Source organism: Cyprinodon variegatus, unplaced genomic scaffold, assembly GCF_000732505.1.
Source record: "Cyprinodon variegatus isolate N-32 unplaced genomic scaffold, C_variegatus-1.0 Scaffold83, whole genome shotgun sequence".
Classification (NCBI taxonomy): Eukaryota; Metazoa; Chordata; class Actinopteri; order Cyprinodontiformes; family Cyprinodontidae; genus Cyprinodon; species Cyprinodon variegatus.
Genome location: NW_015150536.1, coordinates 1421970 through 1440626, shown reverse-complemented (window position 1 = coordinate 1440626; position 18657 = coordinate 1421970). Strand labels below are relative to the sequence as shown.

Here is an 18657-nt window from a genome sequence, read left to right as displayed (position 1 = left end):
GATATTTGTTATTTAATGTTATTGTTCCAGACAAGACAGCAGACATTCATTAAATAAGGGAAAGTCAGTAAAGCCTCATATGTTGCATAATTACATTAAGAAAAACAAGAACCATATTACCAGCCTTTTACCAACACATTTATTGAGTAAATAATCATTACTTAAGAAAACAAATGTAAGCATGCCAGGGATGTTTGCAATTACAGGATAGAATTTAATTTAAAAGGTTTACCGTAAAAAAATAAGCAAATTTCAAAAGAAGAGTTAGAAAAAGGTTTAATGCTGAGGGTTTTGAGAATTTAGTGAAATTTCCAGGGCTATAGAGGTATGTTTAATTTTACTGCATGATGTTCCTTTTCTTTTAACTTTAACTTTATTTTGCATTTATTTTACTTAAAATAAATGCAATTAACTGAAACACACTCTGAAGCTTTACACACACACTGATCCTTAGTAATTTGGGTTATACCTGCCTGTCTTTCCCATGCTTTAAATAATACTGATGTAATAATGGTGCAAAGTCAAGTAGAATACACAATGCAAAGTTAAATTAAGTATGCATGCTTCACCTTGTTACTGAGGATTTTATGAGACACCAGAAATCATACTAATCAATTTGGTCATTAAATAAACTATTTTTTATGACTAAGGTCACTGCAAGATGGTATGCAGGTTTTTACCTGCAGCAGATTAAAGGGAGCAACCTAGTACTGTAAACCAACCTCTAGGAATTGTTACTGTGATTAGTAGAGTGGACTCACCTCTTCCTGTGCTGTAGTGCTGCAGCTTGTCACTGTACACTGCCTCCTTGCTGTATGCTCTTTTCCTGAGAGAGCAGCAAGATGAAGAGAGAATATAAGAGTTGAAATGATGAAAGGAAAGATGGCACATGATGTTCTGTACTGCCTGAAGATGATGCAGATGAAACCAAATCAGTTTCAGTGGAAACCAATGGCAGATTAAGTTTATGAAAATGAGTTGATTTTTAATTAGACCTTGATAGGGATCTTTTTCTTTTCATGTGTCTCCTCTGCTTTGGCATCAAAAGAGCCTGCCCTCTTTGATGAGCACTTGACTTGCTTAACTTGTGCACATCACTGAAGAAAACATAACCTTCATATATTCTAAGTGGAGCAAGACAGGAATTTGACAAGGTGACAAACTGCTGCAAGAAAAAAAAAATTGGCTTAATAGCGTGGAGTTGTCACTGTCGCTTTGGAAAGAGTTTCATATTTAAAATGTAACAGCTTATCCATTTCTGTAAAATCAGTTTATTTTTTCTATGCCCTATTTCAGCCATTTAATCTCACTTATGGTAGGGTAGAAGAAAGACAAGAATATTTTGAGAAGGGCGAACAAAAAACGACTTATCTCCTTATTCTTATTTTTAAGATTATCATGGTATCAGGTGATGAGGTTAATCTGTTAATCTCTGATTAGATTTTTAGCCAAATATTACAAAATATTAAATTGACTCAGATGCCCCCTTTTAAAATGACATTTACGCACTGAGACACAAAATGTGAAGGAAAGGTATAAACCCACTCAATCTACAATTAGTCCTAAAGCTACAAAAAAATATGTCCTTTTAAATAAATACGTTGCAATGCATAACCATGTTTTTGCTAATCTGGTTTTGTAGAGCAGTATTATTTATATTAACAATTATGATGACGACAACTCTTTGTCGACATTTTATCATGACGATAAACAGATAGATGGAACAATCATTACGATTCTAAAAGTGTTAGCATAACCAGCGTATCGGGGAGTGATTTTTTTTTCTCTTTTTTTTATTAAAACTTGCTCTCTTGCTGCTAGAGATGTAGTCTGTAACCCTACATGTGCAAATAAGGGGGGTAGATGTGTTTAAAAAGTCTCATTAAAAGTCAGGCTATTGGTATAATTCCATTGCACTTCTAAAAGTTTCAGCTTAACCAGCAACTGTGCTGAATTGCGCTGGTAAAGAAGCACAGATGTCAGTAAAAGGGCTGTTATGTTCTCAAAAAATTGGCATTTCAGCTTTATCTTCGGGAAACGGTGACCTTTTTGAGCTTAACAGCGTATTACACTGATGTAAGCTGGCGAGAACCCTGAAATGTACGTACGTTTTCGTTTTTAGAGACAACAACTAGACAAAAATGTTAATGGAAAATTTGGCGGACAATCAAAATCAATGACATTTGTGGCTATTATCACTTACTCAATACTTTATTGATCCCAAAATGGGAAATTTCACTTTTGGCACAGCCCATCCAAGATAAGACAAAAAAAACACACATTTAATAAGGGATACACAGTGTCCGAGGCCTTGTTGCAATCAAAGGTGCTGCCTTTACATTAGTTAAGAGAAAAAACAGAGAAGGGCCACAATGGGTAAGATGGTATATAATATGCAAATAATTTGTAATGAGCTGAAATTTTGGCAATGCTATCCCTCGTTCTATGCTTATTTGACTCTGTCCTCCACTACATGCTGCATGTTAGAAGACAGGCTTGGTGTTCGGACACCATGGAAGGGCCTACGGTATACTCCTAATATGATCCATCCATAAGCAAATTAAAGCTATTGTAGAGACAGACAGCAGTAAATTTGGACATAAACAACAAGGCAAAATTCCATAGCAACAACTCAAAGCTCTCTGTGCTGATATCCCTGACATGCTGCTTGTTGTTTAGAAACAGCGTCTCTTAATGGGAGAGGCATTAGATGTCAAATACTGACTGTGTATTTTTTTGCACTATAAAATGTCTCCAAACAATGTATCTTGCCCTTGTTTTTGCTGACCAGTAGTGCACCCTAGCTGTTGAGCTGTATAACTTACCTTAGAGCAGGCGAAAACTCAGGCCACTTCAGAACATTCATCAAGAAAAGTTTTAATTGCAGGTAAGACAGAAAATCTTTGCATTTGTAAAAGAATAACTGTCCAAAACATCTGTAAAGCTTGGTAATGTAATCAACCCTTGCCAATAGGAGCCTTTGTTCATTTATCTCAGTGACAGAAGTAGCATGAACAATATTTTACAGAATGAATTACAAGAGATATAATAAGCAAAACTCTGGTTACCTGCTGCACACAATGGAGATAGCAATCAGTGAAACAATAAAGACCACTCCAGCAGCTGCTGACCCCGCAATCAGAGGAAGCTGTTCCCTCAGCTCAGACTTGAAGTCATCTTGGTCACACAAAGAAAGGGAAAAGGGATATGTAATAAAATTAACTTAGTCAATGCTTAAAAAAAAGAAGTGAGTTGTTTGTAAACAGCCCTTGCATGTGTCACACTTGGCTGTACAAGTGTTAATATAAAACCATTTACTCTCAGTCACCTACTATCTTAATCTAGCTAGACTTGGCTGTTTTAAGACCAGAGGACAGCCTATAAGTCTATGTAAATGTGCAAAGGCAGCAAAAAAGGCAGATATCTTTTCGAGCCTGTCTTTCAGTGACTTTGACACCAGGAGCTCAGCAGTAAAAGCAAAATTAGAATTAAGCATGCTAAAGGCAGATCAGCAGCTTCTAAATCCCATCCCCCACACAGAATGGACACATTGGATTGAAGTGATAAAGGGAGAACTAATGCACCTTGGGAACAGCGTGAGAGCTGCTGTAAATGAGGAAACTCAATGTGACAGGAACTGTGCGCTCTATTAACTTGAATCTTTCAAAAACATTTCAATAAAATATTTTGAATGCCTCTTTTCAGATTCCAAGCACTCTTCCTGATATGTTTTGATGCATATTCATTGTGAGAGGTCTATATGAATCTTCCCTTTGCAAATCTAAGAACGGCAACTACCCTTGACAGTTTAAAATGACACACAAGGCTCCTCCAGTAGTAATATGTTCCCATACATTTCAGACCAACACTTTAGAGACATGAAATCCCTTTCTTAAAATATTAATTGAATTGTTTCAACAATTCTTTCTCTGGAGAAGTGTAAAGAAAATATGATTAAAAAGTCTCTTGAAAAATTCCTAACAGGAGGAAAATGTTATAATATACTATATATTGAAAGACAAGGATTGGAAGGGAGACAAGGTGTCCAGTTCATGAAGAAATGTAGCAGTTTGACTGGTAAGAGGAGCAGGAGATGGAGGCGTGGGTGTTATCGTCGGCTGTCCTCGGGTGTCTGTTGATAATTGCCTTGACGAATGTCGTGTTATGGCAACCTTCCAAAGGATGAACCATAAACAGCATGGACGAGGGTGTGGTATGCATGCTGCATGGACACGTCTAAACTCACACTAATATATTTCCCAGAAAGATAATTTGTGAAAACAGAGTGAACATAAGGGATATCACTGTGCCTCCAAGTCTGCTCTGCACAGGTAAATTGATGTGATCACCTTATCATAATTTTGATTTTTTTTTTTCCATTTTCCTCTCCCTCGGGAGCGTAATCATGCTGTACAATGTTAAGATCTATAACACCAACAGTAAAATGTGGATACCTCTATTGTGCTGTTTATATTTTATGAATTCTGATTGTGTGAGTAATCAAGGTGGTCAATCAGTAAGTCAGAGTTACCATTTTTCAGTCAAATGTTTATTCCACCAAGACAGACTTATGCTGTTTAGTTATGAACTCCAGTACTTCTGCCTGGAAAGCTTATGAGCAGGGGATTCACCAGTCTTGCCAACTTTACTCACTCCCATTCCTGCAACTACAATAATGAAAATAGCTTCACATGCCAGTTTGCCAGGTGTTTCAGACCCTTATCCCTTGCCAACTGCCCCTAGCCTCTGGTACCCGGAAAAAAAGAAAATTAATCTCATCAACTGCTAATCACAGCTATGTATTCTGGGACAGCTCTCGAGCGACAGAAGGGCTGGGTAAAAAATAAACCATTAGCAAAGAAATTTGAATGAAGCACAGTTAGCTACACAAACAAAAGTGACTAAGAGTTTTTTCTTGCTTAAAGCTCCCACACAAGCCTAAACTTGACCATCGCAGAAATCAATTTTGCTGTAAAAATAGAAGAGCGATCATGCATACTGTGCTTTTTTTCATCCTTTACTTCTGATGACAATAATCCACCACAAAAAAGGGTCCAACAATGCCCAGCTCAAAATGAGTTAGGGAAAAATAAAGAGAGTAGAACAGAGAGATGGGCAGACAGAGCTGATTCCTCTGGCTCCACAATCCTTACCATCTGTGAGGGTTTGGAAGCACATCTTGCTGCTGTATTTGCCAAAGCCGGCCACAGTCCGTGCTCGCACCTGTACCACGTAAACTGTACCAGGCCTGAGGCTCTCCACGCGTGCTGTGTTGGTTTTGCTGCGCAGTACAGTAGAGTTGATCTCTGCATGGTCCTGAAAAAAAAAAATTAAAGAGTCATTATAGGTCAGTTACTTTACAAGAGTCCCATTATCAGCTAAGTATTTCAGCTTTGTGAATATTCTAAAACAAAACAATCATGTATCAAAACAGTGGTCAATTAAAAATACTTAAATTAGGATCAAATCTTGACAAGAGCTCTGCTTAAAATATATATTTTAGGTGTTGCAAACCCACTATATCTCACAATTTGCTTTTGGCACACTGTATGATACAGTGGGTCAGATAGTGGTACTAGTAGCATCCAGCTCAAGAAAGCATACAGGAAATGAGAAGCTAAAGCAAGAAGGAAGATGTATAGCAAATGTCCCAAGGTCAGGAATTTAACCATGGATGACTAAACCTAACATTAGCAGGCTCAGCAAATCCACCCCCCGACCCCATCCTGCCTATCGTCTGTTCCCCCCGCCGCATCACTCTTTATCTACCTATATTACACTTTTTTTTTTTTTTTAAAGATTATAAAAGTATTTCCTGGTGGGTAAAAATATAAAGTGTTGATAGTATAGTATTCAACAGAAGTTAATGTAATTGCAGCTCGTAAAGATCTTGTTAATCCAAGAGAAAAAGGACAGAGATGGATTAAAAGCGAAGCAGAGAAACCTAAGGGTGAAACACTTATCTGTTAGAGTTAAAATGAACAGTAATAAAAATAAACAGATACCCTTTTCTGTGCTGTCTGACAGCTACAGGTGTAATGGTAAGAGAAATTTAATAAGATACCTTGTAACATCTACTCAATATAAGTAAGAGGTACTGAATGACTTAAATGGAAAACTGCAAATACAAAGACGTACTACACCAACAAATGGATATAAAGGAACTGAGCATTTTGAAAAACTTTTTTCTTCTAAAGTGTATATTTTGTTGGTATGTACAATGAAAATGTTCTCCACACAGGCAATAACAAAGTAAATATCTAATCACATTTGAGTTTTTTGCTGAGTAAATTCACTTTTTGGTTGTAAATTTTAGTAAATGCAAAAGCTAACTGGTCAGTTTCTTTCAAATCTCAAGCAAAGTGAAAGTCAAAATGCTTAAGAAAAACAAGTTAATATGTTTTGATTGACAAAAATGTCATGGGAATTCAAGTTAATATTTAAAATGGAAGAATTTCTTTTAATTTCAACTAAGTCCCATATTTCCTTAACTAGAATAAAAAAGGTGGCGGTGGGGGTGTGTGGAGGGATGGGGTAGAAAGGAGATTTGGCATTAAAAAAAACGAATAGAAACAAAGAGAAAACAGAATTTTCTGTTCACCTAATAACACATAGAATTTAGCAATTAATATTGCTTTGCTGTTTAAAGTATGCAGATTTTTCAACAATATCACACCATTAAAGATTTCCCTATTTGTTCCTGCAATACAAGTATATAAAGATGTTTAAAAATGAGTATGTGCGCACATTCATCCAGCATTTAATTACAATTATTGCCTGAAAAAGCCTTTATTCCATTTCCATGCTTGACAGTGCAAGTCAGACAGCCTTCTGCAGTAAAGTTTGGGACTTGCTGGAGTTACAGACATTGCTATAGGGGATCAGGAAAGACTTGGGACTGTCACAATCACGTAACGCAGAGTGAATATGACAGCCAGAAAAAAGGCTGTGCCAATACTAAACCCACTGTTGCAACCACTGATGGCTGCATTGTTGACAAAGTGGAGAAGGCTATTAGATTAACAAAAAATATTTGTTGATCTGTGAAATTTTTTACAACCTAAGAAAGTAATAAATAAAACAGGTAAGGGAGAAGTAAAGGGAGAAGGGAGAAGAGGAGGGTATGGAAGATCGCAGGAAGCGATAAAAAACTCGAGGCAGTGGCAGCCCACACTGAAATCATTATCCAATCTGATTGGTGTAATTGAATCATTCTGGTTGCTCCATCACTAAGCAGACGAGGTAAACATGGCTATGAGATCTGCCTCCCTCCACCTCCAGCACACACATAATGATATGCACAATCACATTAGCTCTTATTGGACACTCTGGGCTTGATGAAGACAAATGTTTGGGCTAGGGATGTGGGAGCATTGCACCAGAAGTATTTCATTCTGTTGGTGATAGGAAAGACATATTTATAAATGGAAAGCTGGATTTAACTGGTTTAGAGAGTTTAATCATTAATGTGCCTTTTGGTCTTGGGATCATAAAAACTGTTTTCAAATTGCCGCATAAACACACAAGATATGGCTTTATAGTAACAGCTTGATCAGACATAGTGTGCTCTACAAGAAGCCCCATGTGGAGACTAAAACCCCTGCCTCTTATTTATAGGGTTTCATCCATTGTCGAGAGCAGAGACCACTTTGAGTCAAAATTTGTCTATTTCTTTGTTGTTTAGACTAGCCACACCTCAAATATACTGAATATGAATGCAGAACAGGTGAGAAAACAGATGGCAAAATGCCAATGGGTGAACTGTCCTTTGGGAACGTATAAGCTCGGAATGGCCTCTTCACGCTGCCTGTCAAAAGGGGATTATTTCCTGCACACACACACATACATACAACTGCCACACAAAAATGATCAGCAGCATTTGGCACACCAGCATGCTAGAAGGTAGCCAATGGAAGGCCCTGCCAGAAGGAGCTTCCAGCTATGAGAGGTCCCTCCCTGCTGTCAGTCAATTGGGGATTAGGAGGACCACACCCCAACTTACTAAATCAAGAGTGAGTTGCAGGTGGGGAGGCAGATGGCGGAGCAGCCAATCAAAATCATCGCCAGAGGTGACAGACAGAAAGCACTGTGGGAAATGATCTCTTTTGCATTATGCAAAATGACAGTCAAAACATATGATTGCTACGTTCACTACTAAAATATTTTGAAATAAATACTATGTCTGAAAAAATTAGTGAATGTTGAGCTTTGCATTAAGAGTGAAATATTAGCTTAAATACACTCTAGAAAACAAGTTATAAATAAACATCTATTAAATTGAACATATAAAAGTCGAACAATGTTTTTTTAACCATGCTTAAGTAGATTCATTAAAAAAAAATATTTGTTGCACATCATTTTGAGGCAATCACTGCAATCAAACGATTCATGCAACTGTCAGACTTCTGCCCTCTCAGCAGGTGTTTTGACCCACTCTTCATGAACAACTCTTCAAACAAAGCAGTTGTCTCTGGTTTGAGGGGTGCCTTTTCCAGAAGGCATGTTTCAGTTCCTTCCAAAGATGCTCAATAGGATTAAGGTCAGGGCTAGTGAATGGCCACTCCAGGATAGTCCAATGTTTTCCTCTAAGCCATTATTGAGTGTCTCTAGCTGTGTGTTTTGGGTCATTATGCAATTGCAAGACCCATGATCTGCAACTGAGACTAAGCTTTCTGACACTGGGCAGCACATTTCTCTCTAGATCCCTTGATAGACTTGAGATTTCATTGTACCCTGCAGAAATTCAAGACAGTCTGTATCAGATGAAGCAAAGCAGCTCAGGAAAATAACAGAGCCTCCTCCATATATTACAGTATGGACGCTGTTCCTGTCTTGACATATGCTATATATATATATATATATATATATATATATATATATATATATATAAGCTTGGTAGCTTGTCAATATGTAGTTCGGCTAATTCAAGTCTTGCTTTAATTTGTTTTCAATAATGATGTCTCCAATTAAGTCCACTTTTGCTCCGACACTGATGCTTCTTGAGCTTTATCTTCTCCTATTTAGAGGTTGACTACAATGGATCTAGAATTTTTCAATAATATATACAACTGTAGTGACAGAAACATCAAGCTGCTTGAATTTCATGTGAGATGAAATGGACTTATAAACTTTCCTTTAACATGCTTGTCGATAATTTTTCTAATTTCCTCAGACAACTCTTTCTTTTTGTTTCCTCTGGTCCAAGTTAAGTGTGGTACGCACCAATATATACTGTAGGCCTAATGACTGATTACAAGATGTGGCCACTTGTGATGCTAATTAGTGGACACACCTTGATTTATTATTACCATTTGATCACGTTGTTTCTTTTTTGTTCTAGGGGTACAATCATTTATACAGTTTCATAAGTTTATTATTTATTATCATTCTGTTGAAGCATGGTTGAAAAGCAATGTCTGAGTTTCGTTTTCTTCATTTTTATAAAATGTGCATTTATTATTACTTTATAATTACTTTTGTCAGTTATTTCTCTAACCATTGTTTTTTTCTATGTATAAATTAGAGAATCTAGAAAGAATGTATTAACTATTTTTAATTATTATGATTATGCAAGGTCCAAAATGCCTGAGTCATGATTTTTTTCCTCTTTGTAGTAAAACCCATGAAATTTAGGCCATTTTCTGGACATGTAAATTATAATTAACAAGGATATTGGTCCTAATGCTCTGGATGATGAATGACTTCAATATTTGAATATGCATCTTTTTTCAAAGTCCTAATTCTTACTGAACAAAATTGGTATCATTCAGAATCTAGAATGATGCCAAAACCTTTTTCACCTCCCATTGTTGCTGTTTGTACCATTTGAAAAGCTTCTTCTTTATGCATGAGTGTTGTTACTTCTAATTTTGTTCCAGTGTACATGAAGCGAATGGCTGTCTTTGCTGGTTAATTATATGAAAAAGTTTAAGGTAATGTGAATACTTGGGCTATTTAGTTTGCAATGCATAACACATTTGATACCAATGTTATATTTGGTATTTTACATATTGGGGCGATAATATGTCAAAAGACAGTTTTTCTGAGTTTTCAGTTGAAAGTCCTACTGAATATCAAAATATGTTCATGCAACAGGTGTCTTTCTCTCTTCTTCTGACTGCCTACATGTTCCAAAGTGAGCGGTCCCAAGACCTTACATTGAACAAGATAAAAAAAAAAAGATTTAAAGGCTTTAGGAGAATAAAGAGAAAATTTCATATCCCCTGTTTACCCCCTTTTTTTGTACCCATTTTTTTATCTAGTTGCCTGGAAATGTTGAGAGGATGGAAATAAGTTGCTATAGAGGGGGTCAGGCCCTCCATTAGCCTGAAGCAGAGCAGACTGGTTTGCTGACAGCTCTAAAGATGTCTGGAAGAAGGTTTGGGTGTGTGTGTGTGTGTGTGTGTGTGTGTGTGTGTGTGTGTGTGAACGGTTCGGTACGAGTCTCTGTAGTTGCATATATGCAACACCTGTGGAAGTTCAGGTCAATCCATTCAGCTTAACAGAAGGGAAGTCATGCAGCAATTGGAGGAAACCCAAGAAAAAATCTAAGGTTTTATAGAGGTAGCTTAATATTGTTTTTGACTGAGTTTTGTAAAAACATTGCCTTAAAACAATAAAAGGTGCAGTAGGAGATCTTTTCTGATGCATCTTTTCCCCATGTGGCTTAAAGATCTCCCAATAGCTGCTTAACAAGCAGTGAAAAAGAAGGTCTGGAAGTGAAACTAATAAATGCTCCCTTTTACAGTGAGAAATCAATGATTAACCCCAACCAATCACAAAAGACGGTCCGTTGTACACAATTGGTTCCTGACACGTCAGTCATGATGGTCTGCTTGTCCCTCCCCCCTGTAAGCGTACCCTGATACATGAATGAATCCACCCCCCAATGCTTGTGCAAGACGCCATGGTTGGAAGCTAGCCACTGTTATGCTACGTTCACACCTAAAGCAGCAACGGCAGCAACAACGCACATGCTGCTTCATTGTTGATGCTTCTACAAGTTTAGCTCTGATGCATGGCTGAAGCATCTCTGCTGATCTTGCTGCGCGGTGGAAAATTGTGGGTCTGATGCACGTTGGGCGGAGCTACCCTATCCTTTCTTTGCCTGTAACAATGGCAGCTATATTTGCTGTGATCTGTGGGTAAAAAGTAGTTTGAATCTATTTTAAAGTGAGAAAGTCCACCTTAAAACATCGTCAGTGCAGTCAGTTCATCCAGATTACCATCCTGCCTTAAAATGTTATTTCTGTCAGTGCCACTCAGACCCCACATACCGGCGGTGTGCTGTCACTAGGAATCCCGTTCAACACATGCATCTGGTGCAGTTTGCCATCGGCGGCGGCTGGAAGGCGTTTTTCATGTACATAATCCAAACTGCAGGCACCAGGACAATAGAGGGCAAACATGTTTTGCCCGCAGATTTTGGCATTCTAATTTAATTTAGGCATTAATAAACTGTTTCAGAGGAGTGATCATAGGGCTCTGCATCATCAGTGCTGTGCCTGTCTCCCTGCCAGCTCCGAGATCAGCGACGCACTGCTTTAGCTGAAGAAAGAGGCATGGTTGTATATGTTCAAAAATATAGCTTGCTGGAACCATTTTTCCAAGATCTCCTACAGCACCTTTAAAGATACAATTAATTACTGACTATTTTGAATTCATTATAATGACCATAAACTGTTTAAAGGGCTTTCTCAGCTGTGAATATTCACCCTCAGTTCTGCATCAAGCGTATTCAAATGTACTTTTGTATGCCTACTTTTTTTTTCATCTTTGTTCCTCTGCACACACAGTCACACAAAGTACACACAAACTATACTAAAAGGAAAGAGACTGTGAAGTATACATGAAAAAATAAGTTCAGAAGCAGATTATCAAACATGAAATCTCTTCAAAGGTTTTAAAAATCAGATTGCAAAATTGAGATAAAAGCAAGAGAGAGAGATAGATTTTGGGATTTCAGATGCAACTTTAACGGATACTCTAGAATTTCTAATCATGAAGTCCTCGAAATCTCGGTTTTCTGTGCTGGTTATTTTGGATGCATGCAACTGTTTGAGCCTGTGAAGAGGACACATGGTATCTCACCATGTCTGTCCTTATGCCAAGTGGCCATGCTGTCCATTTTGGGTTTGGTCTGCAATTTACAAAAAACATTCACACACAAAGAGACATACACAAATCAACTGAACTGAAAATAATTAAAGTTAGGCCCGTTTTTTACTATCCAATATGGTACAATTTGTTTAGTTTAATGAGAAACAATGTCTTATTGTGCTTTATGAAAATCAATATTCTTAGAGGTGTCTTAACTGACAAAATGCCAGAAGATTTGGTTAAATAAACTGTGAATATCCCAAAAAAAGTGAGAATATAACTAGTTCCCCATGGCAGTTCATAAGCTTCACAGTCTAAAGAACATCTTAATGCAAATGTCACAAACATTTAACTTGTTACAGAAATAAGAATTGTATATTTCCAACAGTTTTGCAAACATTTATTATCCACTGTCTAGTCACAGAAACCCTTTACTGTTTACAGAAAAAAATGCATCACAATGCTAAACTGCCTTATCAGAGCAGTTTGAGTAAGAAATATTACTCAAATCACCAACTTTGACAGCTTCTGCCCCTCTGCCTCAAATCAAAGCCACTCTAGTCGACGTGTCCTTTCCTAGATGATGATTCCCTGTGGCTCTTTTAAAAATACAAGTCGACTCTTTTTTGATGGATGGCGGAGAAAATAAGAAAAATAGTCGGTAGGCTGGACAACTACAACAATAAAGTATGTTTTTTTTTAAGGAAGCTAATTAAAACAATATTGCCCTGCCAGCAGCAGATAGCTTTGGATCTGTATTTGATTTGATATCTGCTCATACTTAGGTAAACAACTTTGCAAAGTATTTGCTTATGTCATAGGAAATTTTATGCATTTTAATGCTATTAATCAAGTTTAATTTTTTTTATCACTGCCAAGTGCTCCATCCATCCTTCCATCCAACCATATATCATATTTAATCAGATATAAAAACACTTTTCCAACATGGTGTGTGGCTCAGGGATAGTCTCTTTAGAATGTGTGAAAAGCCTTGTCAGTTTTAAAATACCTTGTGTCAAAAGAGGACCACCAAAGGGGAAATCTCATCTCAACAGCCCAGTGTGTCACAAAGCAATCACTCTGACTCACCTTCTGTGTCTTACTCACACTCAAATGGTGGAACGTTCTCTACCCAGATAAGACATTTCAAGTCTGTAACAAATAGGAGCTGATGTAGGTATGTTCAGTTTGGCAGCATGGAGCGCTGCCTCAGTCGTCACCTGAATTATCGTGGTGTAAATACTAATCATGTCCTTGATAGTTCACTAATTTGTGATTAGCTGTGTTCATCTATTTGTTTGAGGAAGCTCAAACATCAGGTTTGATTGATATTCATGAGGTAATGGGGGCTGCGCAATCGTTATTTACATTGCACTAAGCTGCCTGGTGGATAAGGTTTTTCAGAGACATAGTAGTCAGATTCTGCTCTGTGAGCTATGACACATCTGAGGGAAAAACAACAGTGAAGCCCTAGGATTCTAAATGCAACAGCATAAAAAACAGATTGCTGCTTGTTCTGTTACAAATGTTTACAGTGACAAAACTATTCTAAGCTGGGGCTTTGAATATCGAACCAGGAACCTAAGGACACGATGAGTTTATGAAAAGTATAACGTTCAAGATTAAAAGAAACCATGTATGCAAAAACATGTCAAGAAATCTGTACTATTTTTTTTCTTCTAGTGTGAAAACAGATGAGCAAAGGTGAGCCAAGTCTTAAAAGTACTACGATAAACAAAACTGGCCTTAAAAAAGAAAAAATACTCGACTGGGCTTGCGATATCCATTAATCCACTTTAGGAAGACAAACAACTACCGGTACCAAAAAAAAGTCGGTTACGTCTTTAATATCTGACTATTATTATGTTTGAGGCCTTTGGAAAAGCCTACTGGTCAATATAAAAGCAGCATAGTAACCAAAGGGTAGTGCTGGTGACTTAATAAAGCAGACATATTGTGTGTGAGGAGACAGGTCGATGCGACTCCCTCCAGACGAAATGCATTTTCACAGCGGGACAGGGTTACTGCACTGTGCAGAGAGGACCTGGTGCAGAGGTCAGACTTTTCACTTCATCAGCAGCAGAAACCAAAGAACAGTGGGGGTGGTGGATTGAACACAGGGACAGAACATATTATCAACCCAGGGGAACAGCTTGCAGATAGCAAGGAGAAGTTAGATTCTACAAAAAGGGCTGCTTAAAAGGACCAATTAAAATTGTACTTTCCAGTTCTCTTTCTTCTTCTTTTTTTTTTTTTAGAATCTTTTTTTTTTTACTTAGCCCACTCAAATTGTTTTTCCTTCTTTTCTGTTTTCATATTTTTATAAGCTGTTCATATGTCCCCTCAATATGTAAAATATCAGACTGTAACTGTCAAAATATCAATTGTAACTGTGAAAATCACCAGTTTTCAAAGTGCTGAGTAAAGGTCCAGGCAGATTTCTGTTGTACATGTACAAATAGGCAGACAAATGTGTTCAATACACAATTTTGGATTTTCTTAACACTGACCTTTCTTTCAGCTTAACTGCCTGATTATGGCATAATTGAGAGATAATGGCCCATATGCTAAAATGTCTTGGCGAGAATCATGGTAAATGCACACACTCGCAGCTTACCTTTTCATAGTAGCGCAGCTCATAGTCTAGGATGATCCCATTTGGTTGTTCTGGTTGAGGCCATGATAGAGTGAAGCTGTTCATGGTGGAGCTGATCTGGTGCATGATTGGAACAATTGATGGGGCTGCACAAAAAGAGACAGTAAAAAAAACAAAAAACTGTTTAAATGTTCTTTACATATGCAAAGTTGAACTACAAAGCAGATGAAAATCTAGCAACTTGTGAAATAAGCAGAGCAAACCTTTGGTGCGGCATGCAGATCATAATCTAATGACCAAAGAATTTTTATCTACAGGTAAAAGATATGCATGTTTAAAAACCTAGTACCGACAGAGTGATTTATCAAACCTGAAAATGATTGCAGGCCTAGTTATTTTAGTTACATTTCATAGTCAGATACAAACTTGCAAGAAGAAATCTCTGGGCTCCTTGTGTCCACAGTGTAGGCATTAGTACAAAGACAGATGATGGAGGGAGATGCACAATTATATTTTATGAAATCATAATGTGAGTTGGTGTGCAATATTCTAGGTCAAGCAGATTTTGAGAGGTTGGTGGAGGTATACACTGCTGTTTAGACTGTAATGGTGCTGTAAATCTAACCATGGATGCTTTTCTGTTAGAGGGGCCAGGAGGAGCTGATAAAGTCAGCTTTAGGTTTTATGACCGATATTATTTTCTTTTTATTATTTTCATCTGTTCTGTTCTGTTTTTAACACGTTGACATACACTACGTGTAATAATAAACAAAATGGATCATCATTATAATCACTTTTACAATTATTATTGGTGCCATTCTAATCTCTTTGGCTTACAACTTCTTTTTTTGGAGAATTGTAAATTTCCATTAGCACACAGAGAATGCTCAGGGACCTTATATCGCTTTTGCCTTGCTTCTACACACATGCCATTTTTTTTAGCGCTCAATTTCCCTCTCCTCATATAGATTATTTGAAGATCAGGCCCTTGGCGTTCAGGCATTTACTCTAAACAGGCCTTGTTTTAACCCAAACCAATAATTCACTTTTTTTTAATAACTCTCCTTATTAGCAGTCATTAAATGGTCCTTGAATGATGACCATGCTTAATTTTTCTGTAGCTTTTCTCTATCTCCATATTTTGCCTCTCTGGACTGATGCTACATTGGAGGAAAATACCTGTTCCCTTTTTCTCCAATTGTGGTTGATTGCATCTCATATTTTGTAGGAAGTTGGGCTTATCGCACATTTTTCACTGGGATAAGCATGTCAAGGTTAGAGTGTCATGTTTTTGTTTTTTGTTTGTTTGTTTTTAATGGTAAAGGCAATTGCAAATGTTACAGAATTAAAAAAAGTCTGTTTATGTGGATTATGCCACGTCTGCCCTTGTTGGCTCTTACCTCTAGCCCACCCCCTCCTAAATTCTCCATATAGGCGCTAAGCTTCACCTTGGTGCACTCCAGCCTCTCTACTTCTCAGGCTAGTTCATGCTCCACTGACCAACGTGAGTGCTGCCTGGGCTGCATTATCAATTATCGGCCACAGGCACACTGTTCCTGACAGACCCAGGGGATGGGTGTGCAACTGAGAAATTCCTGCAGTGGGGAAAAGATGCATGGAGGGAGGATCTAATTTTCTATTCGCTATGCAGTTTATGCTTTCAGGTGCACAAACAATGTCTGTTTCATTAAGGATTTTCTTTATAGAGTAATTAGCTCATTTTGTAAATCTAACAAAAATTAAATGCTGTTTATTAATTCATGTTTGTCCATCCATACTTGTAGAGATCTAACAGCCACTCAAAACATTGTTGGGCTTTAAAAGAATTGTTTAATTGAGTTTATGAGAGTTTTTTCTCACATAAATATTTTTCTCACATGCTGGGGTAGACTACCCAGGTAGCCTACCCTAGCATTGCTGGCTAGGCTACCTCATTTTGGTCACATTGTATAGAGGAAGCCATTTTGTGTTTTAGGATCCTTTGTCCTAGCTGAGTCCCGCCTTGTAGCTGAGTCTCATAGTGTTATCTGAGCTAAGTCATTGTGCTACTGTGCTGCTACTTTTAATGCATTTTTCAATCTTTTTCATTATTGACTATAAACTGAATAAAATGACATGTACATACAATGATCATTCACATGTACCTATTGCTATTTTAAAAGGATATCACACCATGCTTTGATGCACCCAACCTTAAGACTTGGATACTGCTCACTCTCTTCTAACAGACTCATAGACCCCCCTTTTCCCCTTGTTATTAAGTTTACATTCACCTTGTGTTTATTATCTGTACTGTTGGCATAGGGATTATTAGGGAATAAAGATATATTGATAATTTAACCTATAGTAGTTTGTGATTATTTGCACAGTGAATAATTCATTACTGATGCAGATCCACCCACGTGTGGTTAGTAATTGAAGAAACTGAGACAATTATTTTGGTTGGTGATTTTCTAATTCTGCTGATAGCCACTGCTGATTTTTTAAAGAAAAATAACTCAACTTAAAGGCATGAAAGAGGATTCTGTGGTGGAAGATATGCCCAAGGCAGCAAAGTGCCAGGATGCACCTAGTCAGCAAGAAATCTCCATAAGTAGACAAGGTCTCTGTCGGCATTATCACAGCAAGTTATATTTACAATTTGTTGGTGTGTTCTCGCAGGTGCTACAAGTTACTTTGGGACTTCAACGGCAGACTCATCCATGGTGAATATATCTATTTTTTTTTAAATAGAAACATTGTACTTAAAATTACAAAAATCTGAATGATGTTGAAATGCTTGTTTCGTTGGTCCTGTGTTTTCTTTATTTAAAACAGTACGTTTAAAAAGGACACTGGTTAAACTTTTTTTACAGCTTTATTTTATTATTTTTCAATCCACTTTCGACATTAGTCAAAGTGGATTGGCAAATGTTTTGTAGGAACCGTCATGGCCAGAGTTTATCGATTTTTTGTGGGGGGGTTAGGCTTAGGTCCGTGTCTCCTACAAAGCTTGGAAATCCCACTTTCCAAAATAAGTGAAAAAGTCAAAATGCGCCAGAATCAACTTGTGTCCTTAGTTTCCGTGACTGGTCACATACATAGGAGATGTGTGGTCAGGGATGAAGAAGATCCCAGGGTTTAAGCAGAGGGATGATCAGACAGATGGAAGTCTGAATAGAACCCATGAGCTGAACAAATTCTTCAACATGTTTAGAACAGGAACAAAATCAGCATCTTTCTCTCCTTCCCACACTTACACGGGCAATCTGCCTTCCTCTGCCATTGGCTCCTCTGCTTACATGAGTTTGTTGTAAGCCAAATCAGAAGATGGTGCTCCTCATGCTGCCTTTCTCCTGTCTTTTTCTACAAGTCAAGTGAAGAGGAAACTGCAGAGACTGAATCTTTATAAGTCACCAGTGAGACTCCCGTTGGTTCACCTTGGCAAACAAACAAGCAACTATCTTATCACCAGTTTTCTTATCACCATGGAGTTGGAGTTGAAGATGCTAACATACTGGCTGGTATGATGGCTGGTCCTGGGCTTGACTGCTGCTCCCTCTCACCCCCTCCGTTTTTCTTTTTTTTTTCTTTTTTTTGCATGGCCACTTCCCACACAGGGGTGTCTGGGAATCTGTTTCCCCTAGAGGGGCTGACCCTCAGACCCAGGAGGATAGTGTATGTATGAGGAATGTAAGAATATGTATATTGTCTGCATTTGTGTGTATCTCTATTGTGTGCTTGTATATATCTGTATGGGTGTAAAGGTGGGGAGGTGTGAATGTGACTCTTTGAATGAGAAGCTGTTTCTGTCTACTTGTTAGGATGGGTGTTTTCCTGTTTCGCAGCAACCACTGAACATCCTAGGCCCAAGTATGAGCAAGGCCTGCCAGCTCCCCCTTTTTTTTAATGCTCACCTCCAGTTCCTCTGTCTGCTGGCATGATGTTGGTTCCCTAGGTGCGGGGTTAAGTACTTCAGTAGG

General features: G+C 37.8%; 1 protein-coding gene across 2 annotated transcripts in view; it reads right to left on the bottom strand.

Moving 5' to 3' along the window:
• Positions 1-18657, bottom strand: part of ephb1 (EPH receptor B1) — a 223440-nt gene that overhangs the window by 41284 nt on the left and 163499 nt on the right. For both annotated transcript variants that reach the window (XM_015373231.1, XM_015373230.1), the window contains exons 6-9: positions 14717-14841; positions 5154-5316; positions 3069-3177; positions 762-826 (exon numbers count right to left, since the gene is read on the bottom strand). In XM_015373231.1, coding sequence (XP_015228717.1) covers positions 762-826; positions 3069-3177; positions 5154-5316; positions 14717-14841 — 462 coding nt within the window. The remainder of the gene's footprint in view (positions 1-761; positions 827-3068; positions 3178-5153; positions 5317-14716; positions 14842-18657) is intronic.